The 17505-nt window shown below is 38.6% G+C and overlaps 1 protein-coding gene across 1 annotated transcript in view; it reads right to left on the bottom strand.

Annotated features, from left to right (window-relative positions):
- The window catches only part of ROS1 (ROS proto-oncogene 1, receptor tyrosine kinase), a 73426-nt gene that overhangs the window by 29973 nt on the left and 25948 nt on the right, over positions 1 to 17505 (bottom strand). Inside the window, exons 19-33 of the mRNA XM_041423804.1 lie at positions 17214 to 17428; positions 16672 to 16836; positions 15959 to 16120; positions 14934 to 15196; positions 14065 to 14128; positions 13216 to 13418; positions 12525 to 12736; positions 11533 to 11819; positions 10434 to 10610; positions 8212 to 8429; positions 7644 to 7785; positions 3300 to 3532; positions 2305 to 2481; positions 1124 to 1298; positions 532 to 649 (exon numbers count right to left, since the gene is read on the bottom strand). Coding sequence (XP_041279738.1) covers positions 532 to 649; positions 1124 to 1298; positions 2305 to 2481; positions 3300 to 3532; positions 7644 to 7785; positions 8212 to 8429; positions 10434 to 10610; positions 11533 to 11819; positions 12525 to 12736; positions 13216 to 13418; positions 14065 to 14128; positions 14934 to 15196; positions 15959 to 16120; positions 16672 to 16836; positions 17214 to 17428 — 2811 coding nt within the window. The remainder of the gene's footprint in view (positions 1 to 531; positions 650 to 1123; positions 1299 to 2304; positions 2482 to 3299; positions 3533 to 7643; positions 7786 to 8211; positions 8430 to 10433; positions 10611 to 11532; positions 11820 to 12524; positions 12737 to 13215; positions 13419 to 14064; positions 14129 to 14933; positions 15197 to 15958; positions 16121 to 16671; positions 16837 to 17213; positions 17429 to 17505) is intronic.

Below are 17505 nucleotides of genomic sequence, written 5' to 3' on the forward strand. Positions count from 1 at the left end.
TATACTCTAACCTGCCCAATCAGCCCTATCAGTGCCAGTGCAGGAATAAGAGTGAGCTGGCACTCTAGTGTGACATCGATAGCTCAGACAATCGGTATTTGATGACAGAGCACATTAAAAATTATACAGTCATCCCATGTGGGTAGGAACACTATTTCTGGCAATATTACAACACCTTCTTTGAGTCCTCTGAACACTAATATATTTATGTATATATTTTAGCCAAAAATACATACTACAGGTAAGTTGAGATTTGTGATTTGAAATTCTCTCCAAATCATCTAGTTCACTGACATAGATCCAAATATATAATTGTATTTCAAGATTGCTCTGAAAGTGTTGTTAGTGTTTTCTTCTGTGTTTTCCAGAATTTCTGGAAATTATAGGTACTTGGTTTATCAAAGAAAGAGATCCCAATGAATATATCATATATATTTCATTCTTTCCATCAGAGCCAACCTGAAAAGTTCTGCACACCCAGATTTGTTCTGCGCTGCTACCTGCAGGAAGAGTGCCTCAAGCATTGCTTACCTGCTCTCTAAGATGTAGTAGGACAGTTTGCTTCCGTTGTCATCAGCCTTTTCCCACTGTAAAGAGTTTTTGGAGTCTTCGGCTCTTTTAGGAACTCCTGGCTTACTGGGAACACCAGCTTAAGCCAAACAGAGAAAGAAACAGAACCCTTAAAATGTGTTATAGCATGACAAAGGGCCAACAGGCACAGAGAAAAATCTGATGCACGTATGGATATTTAGACATGCAAAAGAAAGGAGTATCTATATTAATAATACTCATAGAGAATAAATCCTTGGCTTTCTCTTTGTGATGGATAAATTCCAAAATTTGTACTCACATGCAGCCTTTCACCAGTAATGAGTTCACTTGTGTTATAGGCATTTCATTTTAGTTCCCCTCACTCTTTCCTCTGCTCCACTTGGAAATTAAGCTCATTTCTTTCCCCCTATTACTTCTGAAGGTATGGTATTGTGCTATTCATTTTTCAAACAAACAGAACTATTGGGTCTTAGTATAAGCAAATTCCCTGCTAAATTTTTGAAAATATAATGTCTAATGTTCACATCCTGCAAAGTCTTAAAAATCTTGTTATGCTGTGTTAAGTGCTTACCTGTAGTTTTAAAACTTGTCGAAGAGGAAGTGCTTTTCACTCCTGTAATGTAAACTACTGTTACTCTTACAAAGTAGTTGGTCCAAGGAAGAGTTCCTGTGAGGTTGCATTTGTAAACAAGATTTCCTATGCATGTAGTGTTTGCAGGAGAAAACCAGTCACTTTCTGTTGGCCACTAGAGAAATAAAATATCATTATGGTCAACTTTCTTGCCCTGCTGAAAGTGTGTCACAGTTCTATTCCTGGCTAGATTAACTACTTTGCCACCTCCTAATATCATAGTGGAAATATGACGCAGGTGCTCTTTCAACCATGGACTTTGTCCTCTCAGAGAGCAAGGACACAAACCCTAATTTTCTTCTTTGTTTTCAGGAGACCTGCAAGTCTTGGCAGTAACAAAGAACAACAGATTAAGTGCCTGCTTTACACAGCCAAAAGGAGCCTTCCCCTTATATTTCTGGATCATCGTGCCCAGGAGTTCAGCTTGCCATGATGCAATTGAAGGGAGGTGGGTTAGTGGAATTTTGATGTGACATTTATTTTAGGGCAGGGAAATGTTTGGTGTAGGTCTGTCGAATCTGATTCTGTAGTAAAGAATCTGCATGATCCAGTTTAGGACATGACTTTTTCTGCATCCAGTGGTTCAGGTGTTGAAGTCTGAAGTTTCCATGTACGCTGCTCTCACTGCAGCCCTTACTTCTTACTCCTTGGACCTGGTCTTCTCTCTGGCATTTTCTCCTAACCTCTATCACAGGAAAATAAATCCAGATACTAGGTTGTAGCTAATATTTACTGCTGAAACCCTTTTCTTCTTTTTCTTGTGCAGGGCAGACATAGGATTTGCAACTGCAAACCCAGTTGGGGCAGGGCAGCGAGGAAACAGGGATAGGACTGCTGAAACAGGAGACTCAGAAGGAATTCTGGTGAGGTCATCCAGGATGTCCTTTGGCGCTATGGAGTACTAAATGCTACAGCTGCACTCCTCCTTGTTCCTGGCAAATGCTGACTCCATCCTGCCCCTGCTGAGCAGCTAAGACTGACATCACCATGCCCAAATTATCCACTGAGACTCTTCATGTACATCCTGCCACCCACCCTGTCCTACTTACCACCCAGCCAGAGTAGGTGAAATTTTCTCTGATCTGAAAAAAACCCACCCCAAAACGTAGAGGTATTTTTACCTTGTGCAGCTCAAACCAGAAGCTGCTTTCACTGATGTGCAGAGGAGCTCTCCATTCTAGCTGGAAACTGGTGTTTCTGGGGACTATGTTGATAGGTGCAGCTGGAGTCTCAAAAGTTTTTGCAATGACAGGGACACTTTCAGAAAACCAGTTCTCATCAGGATGAAAAGCAAGAACCTAGTAAGGCAATGGATGAACTGTACGATACCGGTGCAGTTGGAAAGGCAGCTTTGCTTTAGCAGCACCAAGTGTTTGGAAGACCAACATTTCAAACAAGACAGTATTTCAGGCAATAGAGATTAAGGTATAGAAATATTTTTGCCCCTCATAGCTGCACCTTCAGGCTGAAAGTTCATGTCCAGGAGCACCCTTCCTCAGAGACCCTTCTTAGTTTCTTATCTCAGATTTCTACCGAGTCCCTTCTCTTTCTAGATCTTTTTTAAATGCCACATGCTCTGACACAGACATGCAGATGTCACATCACATATTAGGCAGTGTTTTAGAACCACAGAAACACAAAGTCAAGAAGTGCCTTAGCACATTGCTTTTCACTAAGCCACTGGCAAATATGACCTGTTAGGTATGCATACTTGCATAATTACATATAGGTATTTAGGTATGTGTGTGTATATATATTACCCATTATATTATCCAAATCATTAACAGAAGCCCAAAATCAAATTAGGACCTTCAGATCCCCTCCTGCCATCATCTGAATGTTCTCCCAACTTGTGTAAATCACTCTATTTGTGATACCCAGTGCACATTCTGCAGACAACACGTTTACTTTGTCACTTTTAAAAATGTCACTCTGATCATAGACCTGCTGTCCAGACACATCATGTATTATTTTTTAAGCCTTCATCCATAAAGGGAGAAACAGTACATTTTGTCCTTATGAATCCACGTTGCATACTTTTATTTGTCTATTTTGCAGAAGAGAAATCTAAAGATTTGCAGGTTGAGCGAACTAGTAAAACTACTTGCAATTATACCTTGAATGAATTATTTGTTCCAGGCTGGAGCCCACTGACAGACCAGGCAAGCATCCCATTTGAAAATTCACTTTTTCGCAAAGGTGTCGCCGGGATAGGAGGCAATAAATTGACAGAGATTTGATAACGGATGGATTCAAGAGGTCCATTTGGCTTCAGAGGTTCAGTCCAGGATATGTTGATGGTGGTGTCAGACAAAACTAATGTTTTAATAGTGTTAACTACCTCTGGTACTGAAACAGAAAGAAAAATTAATCTTCCTTTTAGACTAGTCAAGAAATGTCACCAAAGAAAGAAAAGAAGGATGTAAGTGTATTAATATGATTCATTCACAGGACTGAAACTCTACACATGTAAAACTCATATTCTGGATAGTCAGTCAGCTGCAGACAAATTCAAAATATTTTGAGGGACTTTTAGTATCTTCTTGGCTATCCTAATACACAAGCAGACAAAAAACCCAAAAAACTGAATGACAAGAGAAAAACAGTGTCCTATACCTCTACATTTATAGTCATATCACTGAATTCCTGCTCCCTCTTACTTTCCTAATTGGGGTCTCAGATGTGAATTTAATATGGTGCTTACTTGAATATGCTTTTTTTTAATATGAATATTTTAAAAAGAAATTTAAAAACTGTGCACTATTCCAATTGGAAAGTCTTTTCTTGAACAGAAACTTATGAGAGAAGAAAATCTAAAACTAAGCATTATTTCCTATAATTTAAATTTTTTCTCAGAAATAGAGTCTGGCTGAGCTGTATAAGGAAGAAATCGGGTTGCTGGTTAGATGTCCATACCAGCTGGTTACTCACTAATTGTTCTGGAAAAATCAACCCTTCCTTTGCAGCTTTAAGATCACAGACTTTCATAAATGGCATGTCCCTACTCTGTATAAAAAATTCTTTATTTCCTATTGGGCTGTCCAGAGAGGTAAGAAGTTAAAAAGTCATTACACTATTTATGTTCCCAACATATCAAAATGACAAGTCCATATGTTTTAATTCATATCCTAGTAGCAAGACTACAGATTATTTAATGAAATATACAGAAACTAGACTAGGAAAGGACAAATTTCTTATTTGTCTAGCTAAAACATACATGGAGTAAGAGTGACACTCTGTGGCAAGAGCAATGCATTGTCTTCCTCTTTTTTTCCTTCCCTCTATCTTGCTGTTTGATGGAAAGCACAAATTATTCCAAGCTTCTTTCACTTCATTAGAGAATTGAGAAAAAGGCATTGAGGGAATTCACACAGCTTCAGAGGTGTTAAATAGTTTACACACTTCAAGAGGCTCTAGCAGCATCTGATTACAATTTAAACTGGCAGTTACATTCATGAAATTGAGAACATAAGTGTCAGGACACATATACCTTCTATTTACAGCTGGCTGGAAGTTTTTCAACAAATTTGAAAAGCTCTGAATGCTGATACAAATGTCTATTCAAAATACTCGGGGTTTGTAGGCTGGGTGGAGTGAGGGGTTTTTGTTGGTTTGCTCTGCTTTTTGTCTAAGACTTGATTTTCATCGAGATTTCTTGTTTTGTCCCAACTGGAGAAGTCTGTTCTGAGTTTCATGTTTCATTTTAACATGGGACTAAAAAATTCTGTTTGAGTGGAGCAATCCAGTCTCCTATTTCATAACTCTACCTTTATGTTTCATCACTGAAAGGATGCACATTGCTGCAGGATGGCACAGCTTACCATATAAAAAAGTAATTGTGTCAATTCTTTCCACATCCCAATAGCATTTAATGTTATTAAATCATTGTATCACACAAATTTTATATTACAGATGTGGAATCCCATGCAAAGAATTGAAATCTGCTGATAGAAGGCTAGAATTGTTGGGTGTTTGGGAGTTTTTGTCTGTTTGCTTGTTTGTTTTACTACATAGGAAAGTTGAATCATCAAGGTTGGAAGAGACCTTTCAGATCATTGAGTCCAGCTGTCAACCAGAACTACCACTGTAACCCCTAAACCTCTAAACCATATCACACAACACCAGGTGCCTCTTAAACACCTCCAGGGATGGTGACTCCACCACCTCCCTGGGAAACCTATTCCAGTGAACGCCTGAACAGTGTAAACATTTTTTTCTGATATCTAATCTGAATCTCCCATCTCAGATAAAGGGCATTGCCTCCAGTCCTTTCACTGCAGGCATGGTAGAAGAGACCAGCTCACAATATTCAGGGATCCACATAGGATGGGAGCCTATTTGCTTGATGGTGCAGATGCTAAGGGATCTGACTGTTAAGAGAAAAACACCCAGCATAGTTGAACTAGAGAACTCTCAAAGTATAGGATGTCTGGATTCCATGAGAAGGGTAGTAATATGCCTGCACCTCTTGTTTCACTTCCATTTGAAACATGAAAAGAAGCTCACCTAAAACAGAGGAGTTTTAAGGGGAAAAATGTGACTGTTCCCAGGATAAAAAACAGGGAATGATCTCTGCATAAGAGAAACCACTAGTAGCTCACAGGTGGTGCTCTCCTCTGGACAATGGTGGCAAAAAGAGAGGTTGATTATTCTATAAATGAACCCTTAAATAAACCTCTAAAGAGTGCATCCCTAAGGAAAGAAAAAGGGAAATCAGGACTCCTGGCGTGTACTTGTTGCCAGGTATTCTGGATAAAATGTTTTCTTGGGCAAAGTTGATCACTAGGGGAAAGATACATTGAGGAAAGTAAGAAAAACTCAGTGGTGGCTGTTCATACTTTAATTCCAGTTATTCCATCAACTTCTGAAGTAGCCAAAATCCAAGGAGAGGTAAAAAGAGGGAAAGGAAAACCTTAGGAGTCCTGCTGTGGCTCACTCACTGCATGTCAGAGCAATATCCACATGCACAGCTGTGCAGGCTGCATGGCTCTGTGCCAGCCACAGCCAGCCCTGATGCAGCCAGGCGAAGGGAGCCAGTGCCCAAGGGCCAGAGGCTGCTGTGCCTCTCAGTTTCTCTCCCTTACTCTCTCTCAAAAAAAGAACTGCTGCAACTCTGCCAGACAAGACCCGAGCAAGAAAACTAATGAAGATGAGGGCCACAGCATTCCCACATCCCAGTGATTTCAACACTAAGTATCCCTAGGTATCACCTCTGCAGTCTTTCAGCAAAACACAGATATGCTGTCATGTAGCCTTGGCTATAATTCTGACTCTCTGACTTAGGAATTAAGAGAGGTGACTGATGGCTTTGCAAGAGTTTATCGAGAGTGGATCACGCTGACACCAGCTGGTGACACCAGGCACGACAGAGCAAAACTGACACAACAGAAGAGCAAGCACTGTGTGTGCTATGGGGAATAGCTACCCCTCCTAATGGCTTTCCATGTTTTCAGCAAGGGAGTTCAGCAGAAGCACAGAGAAAGTGATCTGAAGAGGAGCACAAAGGCAGCTCCTCATAATGACAAGTGTTCACGTACAAAGGCAGCTCCTGTAAAGACAAGTGTTCATTAGGGAGTTCAGCAGAAGCACAGAGAAAGTGATCTGAAGAGGAGCACAAAGGCAGCTCCTCATAATGACAAGTGTTCAGGTACAAAATTGCACATGCAAAACAAGAAATGTGCTGAGTAAGGTGGTTCTATTGGGCTGGGCTGCAACATATGCAAAAGCATAACATGCACCTTTTGCATTATCCTTCTCTTTCTGGAAGACATCAAGAGCTTCAAGGAAACCGGGACAGTAGCTGCCCCACAGCTGCAAAGAGGTAGAGTGAAGCAGGGAATGAGTAGAAGCATCTTCATGCCCTAACTGAGGTATTTACAAGCACGGAAGGCATCCAGCTCAGACTGTAGTATTCTCAAAGAACAAGGACTGACAGGGCACATCAAAATTCTTGAAATCAACTGAAAATGAGCTGTTTTCATTCAGGCCAAAAGTAAAAATGAAATGTTGCTTTTTCAGCGTGGTTCACAACAAAACAAATCTGCATTACCCTTAGAAACAGCAATCATGAGAGTGCCATCAAGCCAAGGGAAAAAATCTTAATGCTGGATGAATACATAACACAGCTATTTAAACATACATAACCACACATTCATTCAAGTACAACTTACTTAAAGATGTGGTCCAAACCAGAAACTGCAACTGTTTAACCATTTTTAATCATAATTTATCTTTCCTCAGGAAGAAAATAAGCCACCGCATTAAAGAATATATACAAATACATTGAATGAAACTTTCAAATTCATCACGTCTTCTTGCCAAAACCTTGTGAAGATCTACCCAGGTTATATTTTAAGCAGACTATTTGTCCACTTTCTGATTTACAACCCAAACTTCCATATATCTTCCTCTAACTGGGATGAGAACTCTGTTCAAATTCAGAGTAAAATATGAAACAGACCTCCATACAGAGTTGTGCCAACTGTTCCTTCTCCCACAGGCAGCACTTCCTCATCTGAATAGTAGTTTTTCACTGCAACTTGTATGGCATAACTCGAAAATGGCTGTAGGTTCTCTAAGACAGCAATAGGACCCTGATATTCCTGTAAGTGAAAATCAGATAATATACATACACTCTTAGAAAAGAGAGTCATATGTCAACCCAATCATCTGTCAGTGAAGTGTGTGGTTAAAAAGTAATACGGTAGTGTTTTTACATTGTAATACATTTTAGTGTTTAAAAAAAATGTTAGAATCACAGTTTTGGTAATAGGTCCCTAAAGAAAAGAAAGCACATACCAAAAAACAAGACAAAAAACTGGGGGGGGGGGCGGTTCTTGCACAAAGGAAAACTAAGGAATCTACCGCTTACCAAATACCATAGAGAAATGACAGTTACTGCTGGGATGTAGAAATGGAAAAACTCACTGACAGAAAGCTAGAGAATGTTTCATAAAATCACTAAAAGTGACATCACATTCCCTGTTTATAGATGATATCACATGCATTTCTGTGTGAAGTAGCCATACCAATATTGTTTGCTGTGGAGCAGACAAACATTGTCTTGTGTTCCTGCATATGTTTGTCATTTGTCTGGAAAACACCAGGTACGTCGGCGTAGGCTGGGATATGCCAGGGCAGAGCTGCTGTGGTGTGACAGATGGCAAGCTTAATGTAAAACTGGTGTTGGTCATAGCAAGGATAGTAGGTTTCTCAGTGTCTGGCAAGAGAATCAGGCATCTTTTATCTAGGAAAGACATTAAAAGATTAAAAATTAAAATTATGGCTGGACCAACCAAAACTTGCATGAGATTCTGCCACTATTCATATTAGAAAGCATAGCTACAAAGTATTCTTTCTGCTCTCACAAAGAGAAACAAAAGAAAATTCCACCTGACACTACTTTATTTGATTACTTTTATGGACACAAAAATAGTGGTCCTCAGAGAAACTCTTATTTCTCTTTGACAAGAGAAATATGACTTTAATAAATAATTTAGGTTTTTCTTGAAGTAGAAGATGTAGTTTCTAGATTTGCTGCATCTTTGTAGAAGATGTGTAATTGCTGTGTTTCAGGGCAGCACATACTGATGAGCCCAAACTTGCCTGTCACAGGAAATACAGATATGCTGCATAGACCTTGCCTTTCTCTAGCAATTAAATGTTATCTGCTTTTTCTTCCAAACAGCTTTCTATGTGTAATGCAACAACAGATAATGGGAGAGAAATCTGGGAGGTAGAAAAAGAGTTGGAGGGAGAAAACAATAGAAAACTACACTGACAGTTACTGAAAAGTAACAAAAGAAAATTCCTCATCACTTGGTGTACTTTCCAAAACAAAATAAAAATATATTAGATGTACTCCTCATCACTTGGTGTACTTTCCAAAACAAAATAAAAATATATTAGATGGACTTCCTGCTAAGAAGGAAGAAATTCAAGCATGTGCACAGGGAAGGGTGCGACCTCCTCCCTGCCCGAGGGAGTAGAGAAACTCAGACAGCAGCACAGCAGACTTCCTGCTAAGAAGGAAGAAATTTAAGCATGTGCACAGGGAAGAAGGGATAAGGACCAATTCTTGCCTTTAGGCCACAACAACTGACCTCATAGTTAAGATCTTTTCTCCCAAAGTGAGCAACCCTGCCATTGCTACCAAAGTCAGGTTCATGCATATTCCTCCGAATGTATTTGCAGCTGTCAATGTAAATTAGAAAATCTTCGTGGGGATCTCTGGATAGAAACAATCCATTTGGACTGAAATTTGGTTCTTCCCTTTCTGCACCAGCCAAGTCTGGGGCTCTTGCAGGAAACCTGTCCCTGGGGATAGGGATTGGCACATTCTGTACCAGGGCCAAACCAGGCTCCTACATCAAAGCCAAGCCCACACAGATCTCATGAGAACAAACATGCCCAGAGTGTTGGCAAGAGTAGCCTGAGCATTGGTCAGAGCAGCCACAGGCAGGCATGACTGTACCAGCTACTCAAAAGAATTAATTTTTTTTATTCCAAAGAAGTTCATCTTGTCAAAATATTCATTTGTACATTTGCCAGGTTTTTTGTGCAAAATTGGAGTTCAATAACGATTTTGAATATATTCATCATGTTAGTAGCTGTTCTAAACCTCTGCATTTACAAAGATAATCCCTATAGATACCATGAATCCTAATTTTCAATTAAACCTTATGTTTTATTTATTTCATTATCATTCTACAATGGTTTGTTTAAAATATTAGGAGTTTTAAGTGATGCCTGGGTCTACCATAATGTAACTTGTAGCTGTCTCTTGGGTACTTCATTATAAATCACTTTAATAAGCAGAGTTCTTATGTCTTTATCTTAGGAAGGAGAGACCTTTGTTTTAGTTTTATACACTTGTGAACAAACTCAGAAATCTGTGTCACAACAGGGATTACTCGCTATCAAACTCTTTCTACAACACTGTGAAACATATTTGCTCTTTTTCTGTGCTGCAACATGCACCACCTTTTCTAAATCTCCCTGTCTGACACAACTTTGAAAATAGGCATAGTTTGGCATTAACAAACAGGGAAATACTCATCATTGTGACCTTCCATTGTATTCAACACAAGGCCAGTCCTTATATTCATTATTTTTTAAATTTGCAAATTATTTCTCTGTAGAAGGTACCTGAACCCATGAAGCATACTTTACATAAATACACATCTGCAACTTAAATACATGCTCTGAGAGGAACTGGTTACATTCACAAAACAACCCAAATTCCCTCTACCTGGATAAGATTGTGCTGCTGAGCTGTAAGCTAAGATTTTCAGCAAGTGGTTTGCTCTCTTGTAAAGAAAGTGTCTTCTGCTTTCTTTATCTGTTAGCCAAATTTCAGTGTATTCCTTTGTTTCAGCGGTCCAGTATATAAATTTCTTATCGGCAGTCAAGCTGCCAATTTTATTACCTGTAGGAAAACATTGCATAAATAAGTTTTATAGTCAACCCTGAGCAGATGATTTTAAAAGAGCAGAAGGCTGCTTGTATTCACAGTGATTCAATATAGCCATCTTGGCCATACCATGTCCTCAATGACCTCCCCTTGAGAAGAGATTTCTGATATTTTCCAGCAGGTCTCATGAAGCTGAGACACTGCTATTCCAGTTTACAGGTGTAGATTTGAAGGTGTTTAATTACCCATAATTATGAAAACTGCTATTCAATTAATAAACACAAGAAATAAAACATGAATGCAAGAGCTGTCTAAAGAAATTTTGCTCTTTTTTCCAAGATGAAAATCACCATGATCTGCCATCTCTCAGGAACAACTAAGACAGCTCATCTGGTAACAGAGCAGCTTTACCAGCACACCTCCAGAACTGAGCTGAGAACTGAGCAACCAAGAGTAAGTGTTGTTATCACAAGTGAAACATGGATAATTTGTCATACAAGACGCTACCTGCATTAAGTACCTTCCCCACATGATGAAGTCTGCAATGCCATTTTCAGGAGTAAGTTGTTGTTATATCTTTTCATTGAGATAAACTGCAATGGGTGTAGCTAATACAAAACCCTAGCAAAATAATGTGATAATATTCTAAGTGAAATCTATTAACAAGTAGCACCTGAGGCCATAGCATTTCTTTTAAATCTTACTAGAGTACACACTTGCATCAGTAAACATCTTCACACTGCTCTTCTTGTCTGTATGAAGAGGATATACAACACAGAGCAGAAACATTTTGTCCATATGGGCTATAGATGAATCAGTTCTATAAACAAAGTGCTTCATGACTGCTATTTTCTAAAATCAATGTTGTTTGAAGTAAGAGACAACAAGAATCACCTAGAAAACAAGAACTACCTAGAAAAATAAAAGACACTCAGACCTTCAATACTTGGTATTCTGAGGGTTCTCCAGCAGTGGCAACCATCCACATCTGAGGCCCATATTTCATCTCTTCTTCTGATGAAAAGCAGCTGGGGATTCTTGGAGTCAGACAGATCTATACTCATAGGTCTTCCCAGCTCTGCTTCTGTGATGTTACAGGTGCAGTAGTTCCTCATCTGTTTTTCTATTAATCCATGTCCCAAGATGTGGTGCACGGTGTTGTTCAGAATATCATAATAAAACACGTGACTGCCATTTTCAAATTCTTCCAGCCAGTACAAGCGGCTAGCAAAGAAAATGCACTGCTTTCAGTAGGAAAACTTCAACCTGACCAATCTAAATGCAATCCTAGTCTGACACAATAACAGCTATTCTGGATAAGATGGTTACTGTTGTGATAAGGCACAAAATGATGACACAGACACTGCTGCTCTCGAGAGGAACAAAAAGAAGCACCTTTATTTTCTGACTCCAACATTTATAGTTTTCCAAAGGTGACAGTGGATTGGAGGGTGACAGTGCCACCTCTCCAATGCCACTGGACAGACCAAGGGTCCATCAATTCTCTCCACCTCCATGAAAATATGCAAAACATAAGTTATTTACATAACTGTGTGTGAGAAAGTTTGTTGAAAGAATGTAAACATCAGAAGGCTTAACAAAGTCTTACAAAATCAAGGCGACAGGTTACTGTAAAAAAATTTTTTGTCTGGTGCTGACTTTCATTTGCATTACTCATCTAGAAGAACTTATCAGTATTTAAGCAAAATTTGAAAGTTTTACTCAAACACAGACGTCTCTTTGAAATTAGATACATCCAAGCTCTACTAGCAGTACCAAAGTGTCACTACATCCAAAAATTTCTGAGTTACATAATGTCAAAACCCATCCACCATAAAAAGTCATTTTTGGTCCTTAGCAGTTCAAGTTTTAATGAAAATCATATCTAAAATTTGCTTTAAAAAGGGGTATTAGTAGTATGTGCCTTACCTTAAGAAAGGATATGACAACAGAGATGATACAGTTGAATTACTTTTGCTGAGCTGCTTGTTCAAGGCTTTTAGAGATTTTTTCTTGAGCTCAAGATCAATAAAAAATATTTGAGTTTCATTCTGTGGTGTTTTCAGGGCAACAAAGAGATGCCTTGCAATCCAGTCAACTGTGATGGCTGTGACATTGTGAAGACACGCATCTTTGAAAAACTTAAGAAAAAATATTTAAAGGAGAGAATTTTCCAACCTGATGTTAAGACATTATGAAAACCAATTTGTTTCTGAAATAAAAATGTCTGCTTCAGAAGCAGAAGTCAAAATACAAAGATGTGTCATGGATTGGAAATATTTTTAGACAAATCAAAACAATTGTTTCACAAATATCAGCTGTTGCTTCCATATTCTTTAAATTAGAATGATGTAAATAAAATAAAATTAAATTAAATGTGATACAAATACACATTTATTGTATTTATTAGTATGAATTTTAAATTGAACATCTGATAAAAATATCAGCAAAGCAGATGTCAGTAAACTATTTATGGTTAATAGGACAACTTTAACAATGGCATACTCTGGTCATTTTTACTTTTTCAAAAACACGGTTGGCTATAAAATAATGGAAATAATGGTCACATAATGATCATTTTCCTAGATTCTCTCAAGTAAGGGAGTGACCAAAGAAGTACCTGAAACATTGAAGCATTCTGTATATTGAGAATAAAAAGAGAATCTTCAGTGATATGGTATGCTTTGTCATCACTAGCAGTATAACAGATGTCCTTTACATTAGTCTTGGCTGACAGTTCCCATGTGGTATGACCACTGTCTATGTCAGTAAGAAACAACTTGCTGGCAGAAATGGTTATTAGAGTTGGGATAGGGAAAAGATCTGGAAGGAAAAGGGCACAACTCAATTAACAAAAAAAAACCCATCCTAGATAAACGCAGTCGTTCATAAGGAGAACAAGTACAAGATACAAATAAATGATAGGTCTGAACTTATTGTATTTGCAACAGTAAATAAATAAAGTGATGAGATGCCCTCTTGTCATCACAGTCAAACTACTAAGATATTTTCAATGGCATTGTGCATGCTAACCTAACAAATTTAAGCACAGATTTGCTCATTTAATTACCTTTAACAGCCAAACTATAATGAATGAATATAACGAATATATATAATGAATGTATATAATTAATATCATGAATATATATAATGAATTGATATAATGAAATATATTATGATCTCTAGCAGTAAACAGGTTACAGGTGAAAACCTACTGTTCCATGCTAACCTGGAGTTGCACAAAAAAGCTAATTTAGCATAGTTTTGAGGAAAGTCTTGAAATTCCCAAAATTAGTCAAATTATAAGGAATGTGTTAATCTTTTGTATCAGAGGATGTAACCATTTCCCCCGTTGTGTCTGCTGTATGTCACATAAAATGTTGGAGGCTATCTATCAGATTGCCAAATTCTTGTACTGTCATTTCACCAGCTATTACACACAGTGAGATTGCAACCAAATCATCCATACCTGATGAATTCCTCTCTGCCATATCAGACAAAGGTCCTGGACCTACAGAGGTGAAGGCCTGCACCTGTGGGGCAGGAGATTGATACTTGTGTTAACTAACAGCATAAATGACTGCATTTGAGAGCCTGTAGAGTCAATAGAGACAAAACCCCTGTCTGCTCATCTAAGAACATAAGTGTGTGCTCTGTTTGGCACAAGGCTGTGCTGGTCAGTTCAAAGGCTACATTCAGGTTGGGACTGTGGCTATGAAGAGATCTTTAACCAGTGGCCCAGAGATTGACAATCCATGCTGCATCTAACAGCTAGAGTTCAAAGGACTCCAGACAGTCTTTTTGTTTCCTTCCTCAGACTGGAACAATTCGTGCTATTTGCTGACCTTGCAACCAACATGGTTGTTCTCTCTTATTAGTATCTGGTCTATTATATGCTCTCTTGCCTTTAACTCATCTTTCAAGCACACATTCTGTCTCTTCCAAAACTCCTGTCCCAATGAACATATGACTTCTTGACAAGTTTTGAACTGGAAGTCTCTTTCCATGGAAGTCACATGAGTCCCTGAATTTCTCAAACTGTGGCCCTGTTCAACAGGCCTCTCACTGTTCACCAGATCAGTTGAAGCTGTGTTCAACTTGCAGTTCCTAGCAATGGCTCTAGAAAAGTTACTTTTGGGCTTCACCATTTAGTGAACAACATGATACAAAGAGAGGTGAAGCCAGGTATCCATGGGTGAGTCAGCAAATCAGCACTTCTACAAGCAGAAACCACAAGCTCTTGCCCCAAGCCAAAAAAACATCTCCCAGGCAAACACATCAGACTGCACAGATAACATCTACCATCTAGCACGAGACAAGCTTAGTAATTTTTCATACCTGAAACCTTACTGTGAGGCTGGGAAGCACATCCTTGAGAAAAAACTGCATCTGGGTGGGTTTAACATTGCTTTCAATCCACTCCATGAAAGTGCCAGTAGTGCTGCTCCGATTCACTAACTGATAGTAAACCCTGAACTGCAATAATATTCCATTATCCCTTTCAGGTCTGTCCCACCTGAACTCCACAAGGACTTTCCCATCACTTCCATGTAGGTTATTTTGTAACACATATATTCTAGGGTTCCTAGGTGCTGAAGGAACTGTATAAAAAAAAAACAAAGATAAAATACGCAGAACAAAATACTCCTGTTAAAACACAAACCCTACCTCATAACTAACTCTACAGATTATCTAAAACTTAATAGTTATTCCTTTCTGCTTTTCATTGATGTGAAGCTATCTGATTTTAACTTGCCTAGCCAAAAGAAAGAGCTGTATAAATAGAAAAAAAAATGCACTCCTGCACTGAGATTTATTTAGCCAAGTCCTGTATGTAACTATGAGGCTGTAAAAATTTTCACAACAGAGAGCATATTCTATTCCCTCTCCTATTCACTTCAAAATCTACTGCATCTCATAAGCTTTCTCAGTACTTCAGTCTCAGCCACTCAGACTAAATTTTAGCTATCTTAATTTTGACATGCATAAGAGCAAAAATAAACACTGAAGCAAGTGCAAAATGTGCATAACATTTTTTTAAAACCTACTAAGTGGTTAAGAAATTGCATGAAACCTTTCATGTTCATTGTAATGAATTCAGTTTCTTTCTCTTGCTCGTAGTCACAGGCACATGCTGGATATATTGTCCTGCATTTTCTGTTTTGAATTCAATTACTTCAATTGTCTGCATTTATGTATGCAGTAGATGATTGCCAAAGATACTCAGAAACATGTCCTTGCAACACTGCCTGCAGCTAACTAGCTCTGAAAGCTGCTCATCCTTCACCAGGGTTTCACTTGGTGACATTGAGTTGCTCCCAGTACCCATTACACACGAGGAACAGGATGTAAAATTTTAGTACCTCCTTCAGGGGCCCGAAGGGATACAGATGTCATTGGTGCCTTGCCCCAGTATGTGTATGGAGTGACAGTAAAATCGAAGAGTGCAAATGGTTCCAGCCAATCCACTTGGTAGGATGGCACTGTCAGATTATGGGGGTGAAGGCATCCTTCACTCTCCAGAGGCTGCAAATGAAATTAAACAGAACAAAAAGCAAGACTTTTTTTCCTGCTCAAAAGGCCTTCAGTTTTCCAAAATTCCCTCACCAAACTGGTCACCTAAATCAAAAGACAGCTTCTCTTCCTGTGAGTGGTCATTGTTTCACCAGCTCTTGTGGCACTGTAGTGATGTGCCAGAAATCTGCCCTTTGAACTTAAAATAAAGCTTGCCAAATGCACTAAAGGGGGGATGAAGGCTAGACTTCACATTCAGGTAAAGCCTGTCCCACTGTCATCTCACAGGGCACTTCTTTCTCTGATTTACTGTGGGAGGCTTTCTCATTAATTTTTGATCACTGTGATCTCCTTGCCTGCCTATTCACATCCCAGCCACTAGCTCAGAGCCACTGCTGGCTGCACTGGTGGAAAAACTGGACAACTTGCATTGTGTTTGCAATTTAGTTTAGTTCTTGACCAATTTGTAAATGCCAGAGAAGAAAAAAACTCAATTTCTTTTTAAAAATAGATGTATCAGCAAGTAGATATATGTAGATGATACAGAGGGATTGCATCAATATCCTCACTTGTAGAGCTTTTGATCCCACGCAGTAAAAGACAGTTCCCCATTCCACTGTTGTGGAGGGACTCCAAGTGATGTGGAAACTTGTAGAATTTCCTTTAACTCTGAAAGAAGACTCTGGCACTGAATCCGGAATCACTTTTGGTGTAGAAGTAAAATTTCCTGTCCATAAACACAAGAAATAATAATAATCTAAGGAATGTGAGGAATAGGTAGACTATTCAAACACCACCTAGAACATGAAAGTAAGTCAACATTAAATAGAAACAATAAATAACAACAACACATATTCTTTTTATCCATACATATACCATCAGCTTTTATAATTGCACATTATCCTGTTACATTTATTAAGTGATACATATATGCATTTATCGGGTGTATCCTGATATATTTATTAATAAGTTATTAATATATTTATTAATAAGTTGCTCTTATCCTTATCTCTTATCAAATGGCTAAAGAATTTCAAGAATGAAGAACTGCAGGCTGACAACAAATATCTTGATTGAGGAGTTTAGAAAAAGAAAATAATGTACCTGGCAAAGGTTTAAGTGATGCCTGAACAAGGGTAAAGGCTGTAAACTGTGCTGGTTGTGAGAAGGGAATGCTAAGGCTCTGATTGATTTCCTGGACTGTAATGAACTGAAGCCGATTAATCCAGAACAGGCGACCACTGTAGTATTCCAGTGCACCTTGAAATATTTCTGAAGTACTCCATGCTGCAAATTCCGTGATGATGGCATTACTACAACTGTGGAAATGTATGAAATTAGCAAAGTGATAGCCCACATGTAGAGGGAACAGGTTTATGCAAGGTTTGATATATTG

The sequence above is a fragment of the Onychostruthus taczanowskii genome, unplaced genomic scaffold (genome assembly GCF_017590055.1).
Source record: "Onychostruthus taczanowskii isolate IOZ18803 unplaced genomic scaffold, ASM1759005v1 scaffold8, whole genome shotgun sequence".
NCBI classification, from domain to species: domain Eukaryota; kingdom Metazoa; phylum Chordata; class Aves; order Passeriformes; family Passeridae; genus Onychostruthus; species Onychostruthus taczanowskii.